Below are 21,603 nucleotides of genomic sequence, written 5' to 3'. Positions count from 1 at the left end.
AGCTTTCATAAACAATGTTTTATTATATTTGTTAAAACTTTTATGTCCTGATGCCAAGACATAATCTGTGTGGGGGAAAAAAGGGTCATACTGCAATTTGCAAAAATACACAGCTCCCTCAGAGAGGAGTGTCTTGGCGCTGTCAATCAAGTTCGGTTGCTCACACCCTTCCTCTTGCCCCTTTCTACTCTGCACTTAATGGTCTCAAACTGCATTATTGGATGTGTTTGTTGGCCAACACACTTGAATTAATAGGCTAAACAAGCTCACTAGCACATTGTCAAGCTAATGTGCTAATATTGGAGCCAGGTGTGCTGAAGCAGACATGCAAAAGTTGTAGGACTGGAGTTTGAGACCACAGGTCTACAGCTAATTTCCCCACAACAGAATCTGCCAGGAATGCTAATGCTAGTTAGCATGCCCACCAATGACGGAGGGTAAATGTTTTTTTTTTCCCTGTAATGGAGAGTTGTTTCTCTGCCGTTAGCACATTTAGCATCGCCAAGTCATTCCGCCTGGCTTTGATTGGTTGTTTCTGACCAGGCGGTGTATTTCTGTTTCCTTATGCAGTAACGTGAGTTTTAGCAAATATGTAAAAAAAAAAAAAAATGCCAGTCCATCCATCCATCCCTGCGACAGACTGGCAACCTGTCCAGGGTGTACCCCGCCTCTCGCCCGGAACGTTAGCTGGAAAAATGCCAGTGGGATTAGATAATTACCTGGTTTAATTACTTAATAATGCTTGCCTTATTTTTTCCCCCCATTCTTGCAATAATACAAAAACAAGCCACTGACTCGAAGGCTCTTCTAAAGAAACGACACACACAGACTTATGATTTTTATTAAAGAAAAATACGCAGTAGGGGGTCTCTTCAGAACAGGCAACAGCACAACTCAAGGCATGACATTCAAATCACAGCTGCTCAATAATTTATTAAAGGTGGTTACAATGCTGATCAAATATTGAAACCCGTGTGTTGGTGGCAGGTTGTCGAGCTAAAACTGGAAGAGTGGAGAAACAAGCGGTGAGTTTCCTTCACAAACATCAGGATTTGGACAGAAAATCTTCCTCTTTTGACTGGCAGCTGCATCGGATATAACATAAAATAAAGATGTTAAAATTATTCACAATGGTTTATCAGTCTGAATGATGAGAGGTAGAAAGTTATCTACACCAACCAATTAGCAAAACAATCCAACCTGCAAGTTATGAGGTGGGAGATTGAAACGTGGAGATGTGATTTTAATATTTTGTATTGTAGAGAGAAGAATCTCAGAGTGAAGATGTTTTTTTTATTCCTTATTGAACTCAAACTTAACGGAAAATAAAAAGAGACACCGGAGTGAGGTGAGGCAGTAAAAAAACAAAACAAAAAAAAAAACACTGTTGCAGCTCTACTTGGTGATTGCTCCCATACATTTAATGTAAACCCTCAACAAACACAAGACTTCAAGGTAGAATCACAATGTTCAACAAAACACATTTCAGGAAAAAAAAGCTAAATTAATAATGGAGACAACATAAGCTTTACTGATAATCCATAATAGTTTGTGGATTATTGCAGTTTATCCCCTTAGGGGCCATAACGAACAGATTATTATTACAAAATAAACCCATCTTTTGATTTTCTACAGGTCTTAAATGATCCTTCAAAGTGCTTTAAGCAACTAAATTACAGGTGTGTCTCAATCGATTAAGCTTAAGATTATTCTTAAATCATTTTAAAATTCCGGAAGTCAGACTCTTACTCTGCAGGTCCAACACATGTCAGCTGATTATTTCAGGCATTTATTTGTAATTTTGATAATTATGTCTCGCAGCTCATGAAAACCCAAAAATTCAGTTTCTGAGAAAAATCTCAATTTTTTTTAAAATACAGAAATAATTTGTTTGAGGAGATTCAAGACATGACACAGACCAAAGCAATTGGTCTGTGTCCCAAATAAATTGCAAAATTACATTTTGCAATTTATTTAGGAATTGAGATTTGTAGTGTGGCTTTAAAGCAACCCAGTCTTCCTCAGCAGAACCACAATCTGACTGAACCAACCAAATACTGAGTGCATTTCCTGTCTGATCCATGGATCTACTTTTTAGTAATCAGACATTTCTATCAAAATACACTTTGAAAGTTTCAATGCTGATAGAAACTGAATTTGCGGTTTTCATAGCTGCAAGCTTTAATTAACCGAACTTAATCAAACCTTTTGAAGGTTTCTCTAGTTTATTAAAATGCACAAGCTAGCATCGTGGCGTTAAGTACTGCTATTAAACTCTCCGCGTTCGTCCGGTCGTTGTATATAAAAACAATATTTGACTTCTGATTCATCAATGGTCTCGTGCTCCCACTGAGGCTGCAGAATCTGCTGTACAACACGGGAAAGAGCGGCACGCTACGGCGGAGCGCACGACAAACAGGCAGCAGGAGCTCACGCGCGCGTTTACAGTTACGGAGTCACGTGACGAGTTCACACCGCCGACACGGAGTTCACGTTGAACATTGACGAAAGAAAGCGGTCTGTTCAAGACTTCCATTAAACCACCGAACCGAACGATGCAACTTCTACAATGAGCCGAGACACCGAGGGGGGGAGACATATAGCCAAACATGTCCGTTACATGTTAGTAGTGTCTCTCCTTTAATACAAATGGCTGCTGAGACAAGTTGGAGGGCGACTGCGTCTCCGCATGGAGAGAGAGAGAGAGAGAGGGAGGTGTAGGTTTAAAACAAATCCCTTAGGGTGAAGTTGCCCCCGTGCTACTATCTTTAACTTTAAGTAGAATTTGTAAAAAATAAATACAGCACTACTTCAAGGGGCAACTTCACCTTGGCAGCAAGAGAGGAAGAGGGAGGAGGTAGTAGGGGTCAGAGGGCGCCCTCTCTCTGCTCCGCTCCGCTCAGCTCAGCGTCTGAATTCTCTCCAGCAGCTCCGGTTTGAGGAGGGCGGCGGAGATCTTCCCGCCTGCAGCGGCAATGTCCGCCTGCACGGCTGCGTCCCAGGCAAACGTGAGCAGTGCAGCGGGAACCTGGAAGAAAAATAACAATGACGTTTATAAGACACCTCTCCTACTTGTCTTTTTTTTCCTCTTTAAGTTGCCTTATTTAATAACAAGAGCAAACAAGACGATGAATTAGTTACAAAACTTACAAAAATTAGTTCATACTCCTTCAACTTCCTCATATTTGTGATGTTACAACCACAGACTTAAATTGATTTTATTGGGATTTTATGTTAATAGCTAACACAGCATAATTGTGCAGGATACATGGTTTTAATTTCCTTTTTTCCCCAACTAAAACCTGCTAATAGTTTTTTCTATTTGTTCTCGGTACTTTGATACCCCTAAATAAAATCCAGCACAAACAATAGCCTTCAAATTTACCCAAACGAAACTTGCAGTTTCTTACAATGTTCAAATTTAGAAAGGTCACACCTTTTCTAAGCACAACTTTGCACCACGTTGTGCTGGTGAGGTATTACTACTAGAACTACAGAGGTCCCGTCTGATAAAGCTGGTTTGAAGTTCAAACTTAACTAATTTTTAACTCGCTGGTCAAATAAACCAGACTGATATAAATCCAGTCAAGTAGCACAGAGCGCATTTAGCTTTTGTTTCTCTTTGTTAAAATGAGCTGAGGGAAAATCAGACTGACACATTTCAATTAATCAATTAATTTATTTTCATAATTCAAATTAGCACAATTATATGGTCAATGGAAATGCGTACAGTTTTAGCAAATACATGAAAAAAACATTTACTTAAAAAGGTACACACTGCAGCTTTAAGTGTGCTTAGCATCGCTTGTTTCTGACGCGAACCTCCAACTCACCAAGTTACATTCGACCAGGGTGACCTCCTCAGACTCCTGCAGCTTTTGCCCTCCGGGGGCGATGAGCTCAAACGGCTGCCAGCCGTCCACCAGAGACTCCCGGACGAATTCAAAGAGCGCCGGCAGACGGTCCCAGGCGTAAAACGTGGCTGGAAAAGACGTCACACACACACCGCACAATTCAGTTCAGCTCGAATTAAAAAAACAACAACAAAAAAAAACAACTTTATTTATCCTAAAGGGAAATTAAATGCTGTAACTCTTTATGTCTGTCAGTGCAGCCACTAACACTAAGCTGTTCACTGAGGCCTGGCTGCTGCTGACCTTGCAGCAGGTTCCCATCAGGCAGTCTGACTCTGAGCAGGGTGTAGTTGTATTTCCTCCTCTCCCTCTGCTCCTCCTTCTCCCTCATGGCTTTTGTGCGAAGCATGGCGTTCTTCTCCACCAGTTCAGTTCTGGGAAAAACAAGCAGTGGAACCTAGCACCTTTTACACAAATGCTAAGGAACTCTTGACTTAAAACAAGCTCCTATTTCTTGCTGAAAAGTTACTTGTACGTCAGTTTTGTTGTATTTGCACCAGAAACGAGACCCAAAAAATACATGGAAAGGTTTTGTGTTTTTTTTTTGTTTTTTTTTTGCAGTGACGTCACCTCTGCTGCTGCTCCTTCTTCAGCTCCTCCGCCGACAGGTTGTAGAACTCGGGCGGCAGCTCGAAGCGCTGCGCGTTGGGAGACGGTCGGAAAGCCTGAGGCTGCCGGTCCAGCTGGGCTCTGACCGGCTCTCCCCTCTGGAGGCGGTCCCTCCGCTCCTTCATCAGCTCCAGGGCGTCGTCGCTCTGCTCCGGCAACACCAGGAACTCCTCTTCCTCCTCTGATCCCCGTCAAACGTAAACACGGGTTACAAAATGTAGACACCGAATAAGCGTTGCTGTTCTACAAGTTGAATTTTTAAAAGGCTTTTGGTTTTATTTTAGGGAATCAGAGTATAAGAAGGGTGAATGTGAAAACACTTTCTTTTTTTTTGTTTTTTTGGAAAACTCTACATCAGTTTTTCATTCCGCCTTCACTCAAACTGACCATTTTGTGTTAGTCTAACACATAAAATACATGTCTGTGGTTGAAACCTGACAGACTGTGAAAAGTTAAAAGCCATGAAGATTTTTTTAACGGACTGGGATGAAAACAGCAGGAGAAATTCACCTTGGCCCTCCACAGGAAGCATAACACTTATAAAGCCCAAAGCCTGCAGAAACTCCCGACTGCCCTCCACAGGACGCACTTTTTCCTGTAACACATTGAGAAGTAATTTTTAAAATGTTTAAAAATTATTTAAATTGTTTGTTTTTTTTTCACATTTTCCTAGCTCTGAACGTTGGCTTTGAGCTCACCTGGAACACCTTGTTGCTAACTTTTATCTTTCTGTATTTCTCCTCTGATGGATTCTTACATATATTGTCAACATACCTGTAAAAAAAAAAAAGTCAGCTCAAATAAGCTTTTAAAAACATATATAAGGTAAAAGAGAGGCTGATTTGTGAGGAAGTAGCAGAAAAAAATGGATAAAAATGGATATGAAATATAATATATTAAAGATTTACTTGCTGATGATGTCCACAGCTGCCTTCACTTTCTCTCTGTCTTTGTTAAATGTGTGGACCATCATGACAGAGGCCTCGATGTCGTCCTCCTCGAAGCGCTGAGGGTAAAAACACACAGCGTGTTTCGCCAACAACACCAGCAGGATTACATCTAATCTCGTTCTGAATCACCTTATTATGCTTGGAAGAACTTCAGGCATATTTGTGCTTTCAAAGAGTCGAGGATACGTACCATCAGAATGGCCTCTTTAATGTGCACCTCCCTCTGACTCTTGGTTAACGTGGCTCCGGTCAGAGGGCAGGTGAAGTAAACGCCGGACACAGAGAGGCAGGCCGGGTCTTTCACTTTGGATCCCTGGAACAGAAATGACTGTCAATAACTGCAGCTACTTTTTTGCTCATTAAATCAAGTGTTAAAACCAAGAAGAACGCGCTACAAGCCTGGACGTACCTCAGCCGTCACTGCATTGTCCTTCTCAGCCAGAGCCGCCGCCTCCGCCTCCAGCTCTCTTTTAACTGTGAAGCAAAGAAAACTGGTATTATTGCAAGACTAAACAAAACCTAAGCATTTCAGTGTTTGCTTTAGTGTACAGTAGCTGTGCACAGTTCAGTCAACTCTGTGAGATGTGTGTGCTGCAAGTTCTCATCATAATTCAGACTCTAACAGCAGCTCTTCTCATAATATGTTTATATTTGCATCTTCTGCAGGTTTTTACAACAGGTTTTGTGCGTCATGGATTATCTCCACATTTTCATGTCAAAATCTACAGAGTTCTCAGTAAATTTCATGATCGTTGCTAAGGGATAAATTAAACAAAAAACAAAAAAACAACAACTACTTTTTAAATATGGATGTTGCAAAATAAAATAAAAAATAAACTAGAAAGTGGGTTGGATGAATGGATGGATGGATGGATGGATGGATGGATGGATGGATGGATGGATGGATGGATGGATGGAAATAAAAATGGACAGATGTAAAAGAACATATAAATGGAGAGAAGTATAGTGGGAAGAATCCAGAATAAATTCATGGTGTGACAGTAGGACGGATGAACAGATTGGCAGATGAAAGAACAGAGAGGTGGAGAGACACAGATGGACCATTAGATGGCTGGAAGAATAGATGAAAGGCTGGAGGGATAGTATGATACAAAGTCTTTTTCCTCGCTAATTTCCAGACATTTAAGAATAACCACATATGAATTTTATTCCTATCAAATCTTTTAATTATAAACAGAGGATGCAGTTGAGCAGCTGGCAGGATTGCTGGAATTGAATTTAGGCAATTAACTTTAGTTTTGTTCTAAAAAGGAATTGCATTATTTGTTTAAATGTATCTCTATTGCTGTATAAAAAAAAAGGTTTAAGTGGCAACATTAAAAAAAATCCCATCAATGCGACAATTTTTGTATTTGGTTAATCATCAGAATAATAAATACAATCATCTATTTTCTAAAATAATAATTAGTTGCAGCTCTACTGTATTAACCAAAGCGGTACTCGGGAGCTGGGTTCAGGTGAGTCTGGGTTCAGGTCTGTGCGTTTCTCACCCTGGTTCCTGATGGCGTCCTGGGAGGTGTGCACCTTGGGCCGGGGCTTCTGCTCGATCCGGGCCAGGGCCGCGGCCCCTGCCATCTGCGCTCCTTCGCTGGGCGCATGCCGACTCTGCTTGGTGCTGGAGCCGCTCGGCGCAACCGCAGGCTTGCTGCTGTGAAGCGATCACCAACATGTCATGAGTTCAGGTCAGACCTCCATGAGTTATAACACGTAACTAAGTTAATTACAACACAGATAGGACTGTTTCGTATTTAGTTATCAGGTGGCTTCTTTATTTAGCGATCTAAGCTTGTTGATGGATTATCTGCTGGTCAAAGTTAGCTGGGCGTTTCCCACCGTCTTTGCATTACATTATTTATCTACTCACAGATAATAAAAAAGCTGCACATGAAAGCAAACATATGATTTTTTTTTTATTTTTTTATCAATAGTTAGCGCCGCAGAAAGCAATAAATCGTTATATTTGCCTTGCATCTTCTGTTAACTTCTTCCCGGGTCCTGCAGATTTAAATTTCATGTCCTTTTTAATGTCGTCAAAGAACTTCTTCATCTTCTGTCAATTAAAGAAAAAAACATCAGAAATAAAATAACAGCCCTACAGAGCAGCAAGCTACACTTTAGCTAGGAGATGGAAAACCAAAACAAAACCCATAAAAAAACTGCTTCCGCCTCAAGAAATAAATACGTCGCCCCCTTGTGGTGGGGATTGACCTAACTCTTAAAGAGAAAACCACGAAATCAACTGGCGGTACCGTGGAAGTACATTAAGCTAAATAAAAGCTATTTTTGAAGGTCAAATAAAACAAACAAACTAAAAATTTTATAGCTTCTTTTCGATATTTGTTTCAGATGGAACTTTCAAACCTTTCTTCCCCGGTTCCTCTTCCTCATTCTTGTTATCAGATATCTTGTTTTGTATTTGAAACAGAGTGACGTTGCTCTGTCTGTTCATTGGAATATGCTTTCAAACTCCTATTTCACAATTTGTTTTGGTAAAACGACAAACTTCAAGACATTTTACTGAAAACTACATGTGACAGACCAACATGCAGTACTTTATATTGTGAAGGAGAAGAAAAAGGATTCCTCTAAATTCTTTACATGTAAAAATCTGAGAAGCAATGGTGAAAAACTAAACTCGCTCTCTGCACTCTGACACCCCAAAATGAAAATAATCAAATTATTCTATTAGACATCACAAAAGGGGCACAAAATTGAACTTCTATATATACTTCTACTTCACAATAATGCACTACATTACTTTGTTGTGGTCAATTACAGAATTTGCCATTAAATATGTGGACTTTTGTGGTCGTAGTATGAGCTAAAGGACATTAAAACTTTTGAAACATTAGATATTAGACTGTGGTTCACAAGTGTGACCTTTTCTTTTTTTTATTCCACTTTAATGTCTGACTGACAACAGCTCTTGTGTAACGTAATACACATTTGATCAAATTTAAAGAAAAAACAACATCACGTTTACCGACACTTCATGAATAAAGTTATAACACTGTTGGGAGCCTGGGAGCAATTCGTCTGGCCAAGCTGCTCGTCTTCTGGCTGATTCTCTTTTATATACTCTGTAGTCACGCTTCTCAAAAGCATGTTATTGGTGCTGAGGATGAATTATCTGTAGAATTTTGCAAATAGAGGAGACAGTATTCCAGAACTGCTTTCTAGGATACTGCTCGGATCTTTTCCAGGCCGGTCTTGGCCTGAAGATCTACCCCAGGAAGGTGGAATAAACATAGAAACAGAACCAGAGAGACGTCTGTGTGTGAAACTCCAAGTAGAGCAGCAGTTTCTAAAACACCCACATCACCTTATTCACTTGTAATTTTTTAACAACTGCACCACCTAATCTAAATGAATGAAATCTTTCAAAAAGTAAAATATGCTTTCAGACAAATGTTTATTTACCGATTTAGAACAACAACAACGGAAAAAAAAAGGTACCAGAACACCTTGAAGGCATTAAGACGACACAGCCTATGTCTATGTAATGTCGCAGAGCAGAGCGACCCCGCGCATGATCCAGTGATCTGGTGACAGGATGGTCGGCAACGCCACTGCTGTGATGTAGTTCTGGTCTGTTCGCCTCGATTTCTTGTAGATCGGACAGCTGTAAAGCTTAGGGTCAAGGGGCGCAGTGGATCTGATGGCAAACATGTGGATCACGGGCATGGGTGTGAACAACACCTTGGGCGAGGGCTCACTAAGATGGATGTTCTTTCTGTTCCAGCCGGCACCTTCCAGGTACAAACCGTGGACGTAAACTCCCTCCTGTTAAGGAAATGAAGTTGATAACAAACAAGTTTTTGGCTTAGTTCTTTCTTTTTGTTTTTTTTTCCCCCTTGCAGATACACCTGCTGTCGTTGCTCCTCACAGCTATGACTGCCCGACAAAAAAGTGGCAGGAAACTCACCGACGGTGGGGCAGTGATTTCATCCCTTGCCTTTTTCAAAACCTTGTTGTTAAGTGTGACGGTGTCCAAAGCCCAGCCTTTGTTAGCCCTGGTTACTTCTTGCCTCATGGCTGTGAGAAAACCTGTAGACATTACAGGGTGTCGGCATCAGTCAGTCAATTAACCAATCACATAATAGTTTTTTAACACCGAAAGAAAAAAGTGGGGGATGCGGGGGAAACGAGCTGCATGGACTTCCAAGCCCGAAAGAACAGAATGATGGAGTATCTTGTGTGGTGTTTGACGGTAAGTATAGCCAGAAATTTGAAGCGAATATGTGGGTACGAAATGGACATATGCTGCAGTGAGCTATGAAGAGTTTTCAGGAGTTCTGCACTCGAGTTATTTCCTGAAATATCCTGGCAAGAGAAATCTTTCTTCTTCTTTCCACCTTGTGGACAATAACTGTAGAGTGTTTTCTAAGCCATTTAGTCAGAACGTCAGTGTAAATCTGCGTCAGCATAATTAAACTCACCCTGTGGATTAAAGAACCCAGTCATCCAGAAGGTTTTTGGCCTGCCTTCAGACACCCAGCTGTCGAACTGCTTGTTCCTCTCAAGAAGTTCAGTGAACCAAAAGCCCAAAGTGGAAGACTCCCAGGACATGTTCTTCCACAGGCTGGGAACGCGGGCATCGAAGATGTTGTCCAAGGCGTCACGGAGGTTCTAGGAAAGAAAGCGTAGCTCAGCGGGAAACTCATCCCCATGCTTTGGAAGTGAGGTGAAATGTAAAGTATCTGCAGTTGTCCTTTCAAAGAATTTGTGCTGGAAACGAACGAAAAACATTTCCAAACAGAAGTCTTACATCGCTCATGATTATAGTGCCGTCTATAGCCAACTTCAGGTCACTCAGACTAGTGCGCACCACGGTGATTATTTTCTGCATTCGATCCACTTCCTGACGCAGAAAGATGATCATCGGGTTTAGAGCGCCCATCTTCTGCAACCTGGCTTTGACCTTCATTCAAGAAAGTAACAAATGTCAGATTTTGTGGATTAAAGAACTAGTGCAATAACAAAAACTTAAAGATTAAACCTGACCTCATGTGGCACATAGTCGTCAGGCAATTTCTCCAACATGTCTTCTGCCATGTGGTAAACGATGGACTCGCGAGTTGCACCTGAGCCTCCTCCGCTTTCCTTCGGCTGAATGTTGGTGATCGTGTCCAACACTTCAGCGGACGTGTTTGCCTGATATCTATGGAATGTTTAAAATGCAGCAGAAATGTGACGCTAGCCACGTCCAGACGTCAGGGTTTCTTGCTCTTAACGGCGACGGCGCTTCACACGAATTCAGCATCTTACGTGATATCGGCATTAGAATGCAGGCCCAACGCTTCGGGTGCGTCAAGAGGAGGTAAGCTCTGGATGTAAGTCATGTACTCCTCAACTGTCTCACAAACAGGAATTCTGTAGCCCGTGTAGAAGACGAATGATGGGTCTAGCATCTTCTTACTGAACCACACCTGTAGTTAAAAGCATATAGTCTCACGTTTTTCGTAAATGTTACTGTAGTGGACATGTAGGAACTAATTAAGACAAGACTGGGAGTAGTACACGAGCAAAACACTTCAGCAGGCGTTTATCGTAGTCGTCTGTGACCCTTCCTCCGTATTGTACTTCAGCTAGCATGTATCGCACGGTTACCCATGAGACATCCTGCGGAGGGAAAAAAGGACAAACTAAAGAATTCGGCAGAGACCTTCAGACGTTTGGACCGTTTCTGAAACACCTTACCTGCTTGGGCCCACAATCATCCAAGTGTCTCTCAACAAACTCCACACTTGCAGAGAAGTCGGCCGAGTTGAACTCGTAAGGTATGTTCCAGCCCAAAGGTCCAAATTTGCGTCGTTCCTGTGACAAACCCCCCCCCGACCCACAACAACTTTAAATTGCCCTCACTGACTAGAACGTCAAAGAAAATCAGAAACTGCATACATTTTTAAAAAAAAAATTAGATGTTAAATGTTTTTTTTTTTTTTTTAAGAATCCAAGAATCCAAGCTCTACATTCTACTAATATCTAGGGATACATCATCACATTATCTAGTTACAACTTTAAAGCTCAACTAACAAAACAAAAAAAAAAACATTTAAAACCGGCTCATCAAGCATCGGCCCGGCATGTTTTCAGTGTCTCCTTGCTTAAAAACTCCCGATTTAAATGAAAGGAGGATTATCAGGCTTCTGCAGCATTTGATGGGTGCAGAGGACGTCATGCAGTCATTTGAATCAAGTGTGATGGAACAGAGCTGCATCTGAAACGTGCCGACCGGGAGTGCTTGAGGATCTAGCGAAAAACCTAGCTAGCTGGCAGTTAGGGGGAACTGATACTTTAGAGCCACTGATCTAAAGTATAATTTTTTTTCAACCCAGCTTGCCCAGTAAAGATATTTTCAACATTTTCAGTAGACTGTATGTCAAAGAAAAAAAGTTCTGGTTATTTACAAGTTACTCATTTTGTCAAAGCAGTTTTTTTTTTGTTATTTTTTCAAGAGTATTAGGGGCATACTAACTTGAAAATGTGTTTTTATAAGAACAGTCATATTATTACAAGGATAAAGTGAAAATAACATGAGAATAAAGTCATAATATTTCGAGTACAAGTCACAATGTTACGAGAATAAAGTCATAGTATTACGGTTTCTTTCTTGTCTCATTTTGACTTTATTCTTGTAATTTTGCATTTTTCATTTTCTTAGCCTGGCCCTAATACTCTGTCGTATATTATGCTCATCTTAATGATAATAATAATAATAATAATAATAATAATAATAATAATAATAATAATAATAATAATAATAATAATAATAATAATGTCATTTGAAGACAATCACCTGCACAGCAGTGTGAAGAAAGGCCACACCGTACAGCAGCGGCTTCCACATGGGCAGGTTGCTCGCTTCCAGCTGGTGCTGTGAAATTCCTGCAAATGTTCGTTTCAAGCCAGCACGTATTCCCTGTGGCGGATCGTTGGTGAACTTGATAGAAGACTGAGGGGACAAATAGGAGAAGGATATGTGTGTGCTTTAGTCGTTGTTTAAGTTACCAGTAGGTCAGAATGCAGAGCTTACTCTGCGTTACCTGCAGGAGTGTAATAGAGAACTTATTGTGTGGTTCTGTGGTGATCCACACTCTGAAAGTCTCATGCACGGTCTCAGTGACTGTGACCGTTTCAAGCAGCTCGTCCATGAACTCCAACCCCAGGTGACAATTCTGCAGAAGGACCCAGCCTCCCTGTACAACAGATCGAGTTAAATGTTCAATAAATCTGGCTTAAATAGCTTGAAAACTCTCACGACGTGTCGTAAGTTTGAAGTTGGACCCAAATGCAGAGACACGGACGTGGAAAATGAATTTGAAGTTCTTCATGAAAAGATTATGACAAGTCAAACTTACAAGGATAACCGGTTACCAGGGTCGGAATAAAAAGTCTAAAGGAAACAGCAGGGAGATACGAGGATTGCTGAAGTAGTTCTTAAATTTTCCAGTGGTATGAATCTTTTTGAGCCTGACTGTATGTATTCTTATTACGTGTCTATCTTATCTTGGTAAATATATTCCCAAAAGATCTGTAAATCTTAAGATGCATTTCCAAAATTCTCTGAGCAGTTAGCTAACCTGCAGTTGAAGGCAATATCCAACACAGAGCATACATACCTCCGTCATTGACGTCTTGATAAGCTTCCTTGCATGAACCTCTTGTCCTTGTCCCATTGATATTGCTCTGCAGTCTATAAAACACAATATGTACGTGGGCAAAACTCATCAGACTTTTTGCATTGCAATTTTCTAGTTTTATCACCCACCCATCAAGCTTCAATCAATCAGTTAATCAAGTTTATTTGCATAGCACATTTAATCAGGAAGGCTGTTTGAGGTGCTTTGCATAACAAAAACAGAAAAATTACAAAGTTAGTCAATGTTATTATCATAATTAAGCCGATTAATCAGTTCAGCCCTGAAAAGGAATCTACTTGAAGTGTCAATGTGGTCAAAATAATGTTATGACATGCTGTTTTAGGGATAATACAGGAAGCTACAAATATCCACACCTAGCAGGAGAGGAGGACTCACCAAGTTCGAGTCTTTTGGCAAGGGCTTCAATCTGATCAGTGGGATCGGAGCCCATAGAGAGGAAGCAAATTAGCGGTGTGCGAGCATCACTTTCCTCCCATGTGCCGTGAAGATTCAAGATCACAGGTTCGGCAAATCTGGCACCCATTGAGTCTTCCACATACTTCATGGCTTGAGACAAGGTTCGATCAGGGCACCAAGATCTGCAGTATGAAAAGGGATAACTGTGCTGTGTTGCATTTCATGTCTGAATGCATACAAAAGAGGCTAGCCTCAAAAAAAAAAAATCCCACCTTATTAGCAAAAGTTTGTGGAAGACGTCAACATAGTTGTATCCATCAGGTATGACGCCTTCTTCTGGAGCATCGAGATTTAGCCAATGTTTCCAGCTTTTCTCACTTTGGGACACCTACAAAACACACCACTGTCAGCACCGATACAGTACAAGCTACAAGAGATTCAGGTGTAGGGCCTTGCCTGGTTTATGATATTAGCAAACTGTGACAGTTTGCTGAGTTCCACCAGGTTCAGCCACACCATATCCAGTATCCATTTAAATGGCTTCGGAGGGCAGGTCTTTAAGTCTAGAGCTGCACCACCTTTATGTGTTTCCAGAGATATTATTACGGTTATATAACAGCATATCATAACAGATAGACCAGCTAATGACTGTTCTCATACCTTTAATCAGTATCTGAAACTTGTTGTGTTCGATTTTGTTATTCTGCAAGTCAATCTTCAGAGTCAACAAGAGCGTGAAGACAAACTTGTGGTTTTCATAAAGGCCTCTGATTGTGTATTTGAACACCTCAAAAGTCAAATATTCAATGATGTTTGCAATTCGAGTCTGGGTTTTGGAGGACTTTTCAGACCTGCAAAGGCACAGTCAATAAATACTGAAAGCATGTGCTAAATAAATAAGGTTTGCTATGCAAAGACCAGTCTTGGCGAACGCTTACCTTTCAAGGGATATGTCGAATACTTTGAGGAACTGACCCAGGGAGGTCTGGTACATGACATTGACCATGCTCATCTCTGTGATGAGGAAGTAAAGAATGCTGCCGCGGGAGGCAACGGGACGATATTCCGCCTGAGCCAAATTGATTTTTGCCTCAGCTTCTGCCGCCACACTTAGCTTTTCACTAACTTTGGCAGCAGTTTGCTTGGTTGTTCGCAGGATGCCGATCATGGACTCATCATCAACCAGCGAACCTTTAGTCACAAAAGCGCAAACAATCCATCGGGAATGAGTCAAAACTCTTACGAGACGCGTACACCGACAGCTGTACTACCTTTAGTGGAGCTGAGTTTGTACAGCAGGTTGTCTTCCAGTTCCTGCATCCTTCTCTTATTGGCGGTTACGTCCTCCATCAGCTTCAGTCTTTCTGCTTCTAGTTCCTGTTCAACAAAATCCAACCAGAGGTCAGCGTGTGTTACAGCAATGCTCTAGTAAGAATAACACTTTTTTTTTTTTTTTTTTTTTTTTTATCAGCAAGACATTTTAAAATGGAACAAAAACGCTAATAAAAAAAGCATGCACTCACTTGTTTCTCCTTGAGGATGACTCGCCCTAGCAGCTGGTTCTCCAGGCCTTTCATGTTGACAGTGAAATCAATGATAGACGTCCTGGCACTGACTTCTGGGGTGTATGCCGGGTTAGGCAGTTTGGTGGTTATATACAGCCGGAAACTATCCATTATACTTATCTCTTTGTCGCCGACTTTAACCTAAACCAAGATGGATCGAAGAAGTCAAGAGTGGAAACATGTTTTAACTTTTATAAAAATGTTTTATTTTTTTTGTAAAACTTTTACTATGTCATAACAGTATAACAAGAGACAGAATCTGAAAAATAGACCTCCTCTGCCTCCTACTGTTGTCCTACTGCCATCTACAGAAATGCACAGCTCCCATACCAACCAATCAGAGCCAGGTGGATTTTAGAACTGATAGGTAACAACTTAACTTAGTGTTACAAGAAAACTGTCTGCTATCATCGACAGCAGCCATGCTAACGAGCGAGTGTTCAAAGAAGGCTCTGATGTGGAGCACATACACGAGAGAGATTAGCAGCGCTAACAACCTCATCCTGACCGAGCGGTGCATTTCTGCAGATAGCTGTTGGACCACAGGGAGGAGGCAGAGGAGATCCAGTTTCTATCTCATATTAGAGAAAATTTTAACAAGTGTGTAAAATACTTTTTTTTTTTTAAATAAAAGTATCCAAATGCAGATATAATGCACATAATCATGATAACTGAATACCTTAAAACTGGTCCCAGATTTAATGAAGTTTCTCTCAAGCACATTATCCAGGGCTGGGTCAAGCTCTTCAAATATATCTGCAATGAGCAGCGGACGCCCCAAAGAAAGACAATCTTCCAAATGTGTACGGAAGAACTTGTGGTTGAGGGATGTGACCTGGACAAAAGATCAGAGTTTCCCTAATCAGAGTGACCAAAAGGGGGAGAAAAAAAAATCTACACAATTTAATTTGATTTGGCTGCTTACTTGAAGCTCATTTTCCGCTTCTTTCTTTTTAATCCATGACCTTCCTTGTGTCTGGGGATCTATAAGGAGGGGATATCTCGTTGCTTTGGTGACAACGATGCCATTCTGAACGGACAAGTCGTCTCCTGGAAGTCCCTGGAGGTTCCACTCGCTTATCTTAAAAGACGAACAGGAAAGCTTACGTGGAGTTTATCTGTAACTGGTATTGACGTAAAATCAAACCAGATGCTCGCCGTCCTTACAGTCGGAGGATCCACCAGGGCAGAGATAATGTTAAGATTTTCTGAGAAGGGGATTTTGTCATTCAGGAGCTCTGCCTGCCAGTCCTTCAGCAACTTGTCGCGGTAACTTTGATTGAACGGCCCGCAGTATGAAAGGAAGCCAGTAAGCTGGAGCACATCCCCAATAAGTCTAAGAGGAAGAAAAAAAAAAGTTAATTTATTTACAATTTAATGCAATCAGTATTTTTAAGTAAGCCCCTGCCCTTGCAATAATACACTTTACATTGGGAAGACCCATTTTTTCTTTGTGACCTGCCTGTTGATTTGAGCTTTAAACTCTTTGCTCTGCTCTGTCCAGCGAACTTTCTCTCCACTAAGTCCATCGATCAAGGCAGACGCAGCCTGCATTTTATTCCTACACATCTCTGCGTCATCCAACAGGTCCTGAGCACAAAACAATAATTGTCTAAGGGGGGAATTTTTCGGCCATAATTCGAGAGCACACGTCTTCAGTCTGAAAGCAGGATTTCATGTCCTTTGTTCTCAAAAAGACAAGTTTTGAGGTTTGAGAAAGCACGGTGACTATTCGAAAGAGAGCAGACGTTTTGAGAGCAAAAGACATTAAATCCTGCTTTCAGTCTGAAAATGTGTGCTCTTGGATTATGGCAGAAAAATTCCCCCATAGTGCTCAATTAATTTTTTTTTTTTTTTACACTGCATTAAATGCAAACTTTATTTTGAAGCGTCGATAATACCTGTTTCTCCTTCATGGCAGCATCACATTTAGCCTTGACTTTGTCAAACTCTGCTTGCTTCTCAGCCAGCGTGGCCTCAGCGTTGCGCAGCTCGTTGTTAGCGATGTTCAGGCGGTTCTCTTGAATGGCCAGGTTGGCCTGGACAAAAAAACAACAGCACAACTTAAGAAAAAAAAGCAGGAAGTAGGGAATACCAGATTTTTTTTTTTAAGTCCAAGTCTATTTTTTTATACATAACATTGCATAAACATCGTACACCCCTTGAACATTTCAACATTTTGTCACAGCTTCCACAAACTAATGTATTTTAGGGTGCTTGAAGGAGAGGTAAAACTACTTTCAGATATAAGAACAGCAGTCCAGTTGCTTGCTACTTAAACATTTGATGTTAAACTTATTTTATACACATTTTATGTGATAATTCTTCACATAATAGCATATAATTGTCCAGTGAGAGGAAAATTCTGTAAAACATGAAAACGCTGCATAATTTTTCTTGCACTTCACAATTATGCACTACTTGGAAATGGAGCATTACGTAAGGTCTGAGTACAATAAAGTCCCGTTTGTGGTTGAAAAGGTAGGGATCACTTTTGGAAGCCAATCCCAGCTAACTCCTGCGTCTTCTCCCCAATACCCTTAAAATAAGAAGTAAAAGCAGAAAATATTCAAAAACTAACCTTGAGCGGCAAAACCTCCTTGTTAATGGAAAAGAACGAGGCCATGGCACGTGTCCATGCGAGCAGACCAGCCACGTTGCCGCACGCTTTCATGGCACTCTCCATTGTGTAGTCCTCCATTTCAAAGTATGGCTGAAGCAGTTCGACTGTTTCATCGTTGATTTGGTCCTTGGGGAATTGCTGAAGGGACGTCAAGAACCCAGGACTACTCAGGAGCTGAAGAGCAGGAAAAAAAACAAAAAAAAACAATCTCATTTGCAAAGATAAACAAGAGGAAACTTCCTAATGCTATTAGTGGACCAGTGTTTTATGTCATTATGTTGTCTAAAAAGAGCACTTGACTTTTCCTTTTACCTTCATTGCTTCTATCCAGGAGGGCTTTATGCAGCGCCGTTCAGGATCAACAGTAACCGGGTCTAACTTTTTGGTGAATAAAATCAGGACACAGTCCATAATCCTCATGATCAAATGAGGAGGCTTAGCCAGTTTTCTCACTGTAGCTATGTCAGCTGGTTTGATGGTCTGTAAAATACAAAAGATTAGCACAATGCTCAAAGTTGTAGACACACAAATAAGTTCAGGTACAGAAAACACAGCCTGACTTTCAGTCGTACAACAATAACCAGACTATTAGCGTGAACACCTCATTTAAAAAATAAAATAAAATAAAAAATCTGTCAAGAGTGAGTAAGTTGTGAAGAGAGTCCCCGGTTTAAGTCACAGAGATCTCACATTCAGTGCAGCTGTTGCTTCTTCCAAAGCTGGCCTGGCTGCCTCCAGTTTGCCCTCAGCTACGGCTTTCTCCTTCTCAATTCCATCCACAAGTTTCTGGGCTCTATCCCTCACAACCTGGACCTCATTCTTCACTTTGGTAGCCGCTTCAGCACTAACCGTCACCTCTGCTAACACCTATTTTTAAATGCAAAAAAAAAAAAGTCACGTGACATGAAATTAAAACCTCAGGATGTTTTTTTTTTGTTTTTTTTTACATAGTCTTCTTACAAGACACAACCTTAATAAACGATGATGAAAGACCAAAAATAAATAAATAAATAAATTGCAATAATTTGTCTACATATTAATAACAGACATGTCCAAACTCACGATTTAAAAGTATTTTAAAACATTTAAGACAGTTGCCTTACGGAGGGTTGATCTGGGCTTGTTTTGGAGAACGTGGGCACCTCGCAGTCGACCATAAACTTGTCTGAAGCTAAATCGAAATTCATAAACCAACCTATAACCGATTAGCTCAAAAAGAAACGACAAAAGTGTTGCTGTAAGGGCCCAGCTAAAGTTCTGATACTCGAAACGCTGTTAAGACATCTATATTTGAAGAATCTCAGGTTATCATTCCAACGTTGTGAGGCAGAGTAAGTAAAAAATTATTACGTTACAACGTGGCGGTATTATAGATTGATTAATACTACTTAAAGCTGCTGCTGCTGATGGCGTGTGTTCAGCAAGCCTTAAATCAGAGGCTGTACTTGAGCCTGTATGATGACAGACAACCAGTATGTGTACATTTTTCCGTTCCTGCAGGGCACAAGAGGTCGGCCTGTTCATCATTTACCTCATCTGCTCTGATAGATGCTATAGCCAGCTCTTTCTCCTTCACTTCAAGATCTTTTGATAGTTGAGCCACAGACTCACTGGCCTCCTTCAGTTTTCCTAAACCTGTAAATATTAATAAAAATCCTTCCTGAGTCATTTAAAATAAAATAAAAAAAAACTTTTAGCAGTATTTATACATGCAAATTTGAATTCATTAAATTGTCTTCTAGAAGTTCAAAAGGTGAAGCTCATCCATAATAAACTTATTAAAAGCATGTATTTCTGTTAAGTAGTAAGGAGCAGTCTCGCCCAGCTTCTTAAACGTCTTACCAACATTCATGCGCTCTGCCAGAGTGTTGATGAATTCGTGCTTTTCGGTGTACAACGATTTATAACCATTTATGAAAGAGAGGTAAGACTTTGGGGTCACGTGAGTTCTTCTGCGGAAGCTGAAAAATGAAAAAAAAAAAAAGCTTTGAGATCGTGCAACTTTATCCAACAAATATTTCAAGAACACGTAAAGTAAATGTTATTTGTGTGAATGTAAGAGACAAATGTAAAAACCTTTCAAAGTAACTTTCACAAGCATTAGAGACTCTGTCGTGGTATGTTCCCATGGTGGTCATCATTGCAGTCTTGACAGTGGGAGAACAAACCATTGGGAACTCTGACAGTAAATAGGTGGACACAGCTACCAGGGCCTCACTGGGCCAAGGGCTGTACCAGTCCATTGTACAGCCAGATATCAAGCCTGGAAACTTCTGACACCTGGACCGAAACTTCTGTCCCACCTATTAAAAAAAAAACAAAAAAAAACATTTGGAATGAAATGAAAACAATTTAGGTAGTGCTGTAGTTTTCAAATAGTGTGAGAAACAACAAAAATGAAATAAAATTTAAAAGATTGTGAAAACGTCTGCTGCTTTTAATGATTTTAACTTACTGGTGAGAAGCAAAGAACAACGTGCAGATTCTTTTTCGCCCGCGCTATGAAGTACTCATAAAGGTTGTCGAAGGTTGGTGGGGTGCGAGGAAACTCCTTTTTCATGACTCCAACGAGGTTTTGGGTGATCTCTTGAATCTCGTCTTTTGCGAAAAGATTGGAGACCTGCAGGCAGGTTTATTTAGCACAAAATCAACCGGACTGAAAGCCAAAACTTACATCTTAGAATGGAAAAAAATTCTCTTACAGAATTAAAGTACTTGACATGAAACTTCAAAAATATTCCAAGGTCTTGCAATCATTGCGGGATCTCACCTCTCCTGAAGAAAGCACGTTGTTCAGGTGTTCGAGGAAGGCTTCGTCTTTGATTTCGTTGTCGGTGAAAATGAAGGTGATGCCTTTGCCGTCACCTCCAGCCACTTTGTACAACACTTTGAGGTCATCGTTGAAATTATTCATGTTGTACGATCTTTCGAAAAGCAAACGACAAATATTCAGGAATAGTCTGACCTCTGGTTGGACTAAAACAGAGGCGTCCACGTTCTTTTGTCACATAGGCCAAAATTGAGTCAAAAGTACTTACGGGCCAAGAAAATAATGATAATTATTTTTTGTTTGTTTGTTTTGTTTTTTACAACATGGATATTATTTATCGTAGATCCGGGACGTAAAAGGAACGTAACAAATTTGTTGCTCTACTGAACAAATTTATTTCCAGTAATAAGAACAGGATTTGGGTCACTTTCTTTGAAAACACTTTATGTATTCAGCCAAGTTTAATCAATTCAATAAAAGCTTATTTGGGTGCAGCAAAGTTGGCTTTTTAACAAGAGACTCTGGATAGACCTGGTTCTACTTATTATAAAAACTTGGTTGTAAAAATACAAAATCTTTGTGTCGTACTTAACAGCTTTCATTGTATGAAAATGACGTGTAATTATTTTAGCCTGATTTCAAAGTTGTATTCTTTTTTTAATTTGCAGCTGGGGGCCGAACAAAATCGCGCCATTCGGCCCTGGTTTAAAATGTTTGCTGTTTTCACCTGGTCAGCGTGATCTGGAAGACGCTGTATCCGGCTATGAATGAAGCCAGCCGAGCAAGACTTTGTTTCCCAGATCCTCCAACACCCACAAGCAGAGCATTTCCGTTGTCAGTGCGAATAATCCGTGAAACCTAAAGAAGGGCAACTCTCAAGTTAGCATTGTCCAATAAGCTGCCATTGAAAGACTTCCATCTCTGATGCTGGTTTTAAATCTGACCTTGACAAGGTGAGTCATTGCATCTTTGAAGAAAACCAGATCGAGGCTCAGGCCTTTTATTATCTCATTGTGCTGAGCCTGGTACATCTTCAGCTTGTCTGACAAGAACTCAAAATCTGGCACCTAAAAAATGGTTAGTTCACACAG

The 21,603-nt window shown here is 40.6% G+C and overlaps 2 protein-coding genes across 2 annotated transcripts in view; both read right to left on the bottom strand.

Annotated features, from left to right (window-relative positions):
* Positions 1-825: 825 nt before the first annotated feature.
* Positions 826-7,726, bottom strand: ubxn6 (UBX domain protein 6). The gene is made up of 11 exons (XM_014986981.2): positions 7,459-7,726; positions 6,985-7,142; positions 5,883-5,947; positions 5,664-5,786; positions 5,432-5,529; positions 5,222-5,297; positions 5,034-5,118; positions 4,485-4,704; positions 4,158-4,288; positions 3,834-3,982; positions 826-3,028 (listed from the first exon to the last, which is right to left on the bottom strand). Exons 1-11 carry the CDS (start codon positions 7,539-7,541, stop codon positions 2,900-2,902), a joined length of 1,317 nt encoding a protein of 438 aa, XP_014842467.2. The 5' UTR covers positions 7,542-7,726; the 3' UTR covers positions 826-2,899.
* Positions 7,727-8,889: 1,163 nt separating this feature from the next.
* The window catches only part of LOC106917772 (dynein axonemal heavy chain 8), a 38,322-nt gene continuing 25,608 nt past the window's right edge, over positions 8,890-21,603 (bottom strand). The window contains exons 59-91 of the mRNA XM_014986984.2: positions 21,457-21,579; positions 21,240-21,370; positions 20,513-20,666; positions 20,198-20,362; positions 19,819-20,045; positions 19,585-19,703; positions 19,274-19,377; positions 18,433-18,609; positions 18,055-18,222; positions 17,701-17,916; positions 17,021-17,158; positions 16,582-16,709; positions 16,287-16,455; positions 16,045-16,200; positions 15,799-15,954; positions 15,078-15,260; positions 14,826-14,931; positions 14,493-14,745; positions 14,215-14,405; positions 14,011-14,132; positions 13,827-13,942; positions 13,534-13,736; positions 13,117-13,190; positions 12,541-12,693; positions 12,294-12,449; positions 11,195-11,311; positions 11,015-11,116; positions 10,763-10,923; positions 10,499-10,655; positions 10,263-10,415; positions 9,934-10,123; positions 9,420-9,541; positions 8,890-9,277 (exon numbers count right to left, since the gene is read on the bottom strand). Of these exons, the coding sequence (XP_014842470.2) occupies positions 8,990-9,277; positions 9,420-9,541; positions 9,934-10,123; positions 10,263-10,415; positions 10,499-10,655; positions 10,763-10,923; positions 11,015-11,116; positions 11,195-11,311; positions 12,294-12,449; positions 12,541-12,693; positions 13,117-13,190; positions 13,534-13,736; positions 13,827-13,942; positions 14,011-14,132; positions 14,215-14,405; positions 14,493-14,745; positions 14,826-14,931; positions 15,078-15,260; positions 15,799-15,954; positions 16,045-16,200; positions 16,287-16,455; positions 16,582-16,709; positions 17,021-17,158; positions 17,701-17,916; positions 18,055-18,222; positions 18,433-18,609; positions 19,274-19,377; positions 19,585-19,703; positions 19,819-20,045; positions 20,198-20,362; positions 20,513-20,666; positions 21,240-21,370; positions 21,457-21,579 (5,178 nt within the window). The 3' untranslated portion in view covers positions 8,890-8,989. The remainder of the gene's footprint in view (positions 9,278-9,419; positions 9,542-9,933; positions 10,124-10,262; positions 10,416-10,498; positions 10,656-10,762; positions 10,924-11,014; positions 11,117-11,194; positions 11,312-12,293; positions 12,450-12,540; positions 12,694-13,116; positions 13,191-13,533; positions 13,737-13,826; positions 13,943-14,010; positions 14,133-14,214; positions 14,406-14,492; positions 14,746-14,825; positions 14,932-15,077; positions 15,261-15,798; positions 15,955-16,044; positions 16,201-16,286; positions 16,456-16,581; positions 16,710-17,020; positions 17,159-17,700; positions 17,917-18,054; positions 18,223-18,432; positions 18,610-19,273; positions 19,378-19,584; positions 19,704-19,818; positions 20,046-20,197; positions 20,363-20,512; positions 20,667-21,239; positions 21,371-21,456; positions 21,580-21,603) is intronic.

Source organism: Poecilia mexicana, unplaced genomic scaffold (genome assembly GCF_051168715.1).
Source record: "Poecilia mexicana isolate PSO_F unplaced genomic scaffold, ASM5116871v1 scaffold_4, whole genome shotgun sequence".
In the NCBI taxonomy this organism is placed as follows: domain Eukaryota; kingdom Metazoa; phylum Chordata; class Actinopteri; order Cyprinodontiformes; family Poeciliidae; genus Poecilia; species Poecilia mexicana.
Note: the sequence above shows the minus strand (reverse complement) of the source record. Positions and strands in the feature narration are given on the sequence as shown.

Excerpts from the sequence above, each read along its gene's own strand:
- ubxn6 (XM_014986981.2), bottom strand. The coding sequence starts at position 7,541 with ATGAAGAAGTTCTTTGACGACATTAAAAAGGACATGAAATTTAAATCT. Across the intron at positions 5,787-5,882 it reads ACAATGCAGTGACGGCTGAG|GGATCCAAAGTGAAAGACCC; the intron begins GTACGTCCAGGC and ends TTTCTGTTCCAG. Across the intron at positions 4,705-5,033 it reads GCTTCCTGTGGAGGGCCAAG|AGGAGGAAGAGGAGTTCCTG; the intron begins GTGAATTTCTCC and ends GACGGGGATCAG.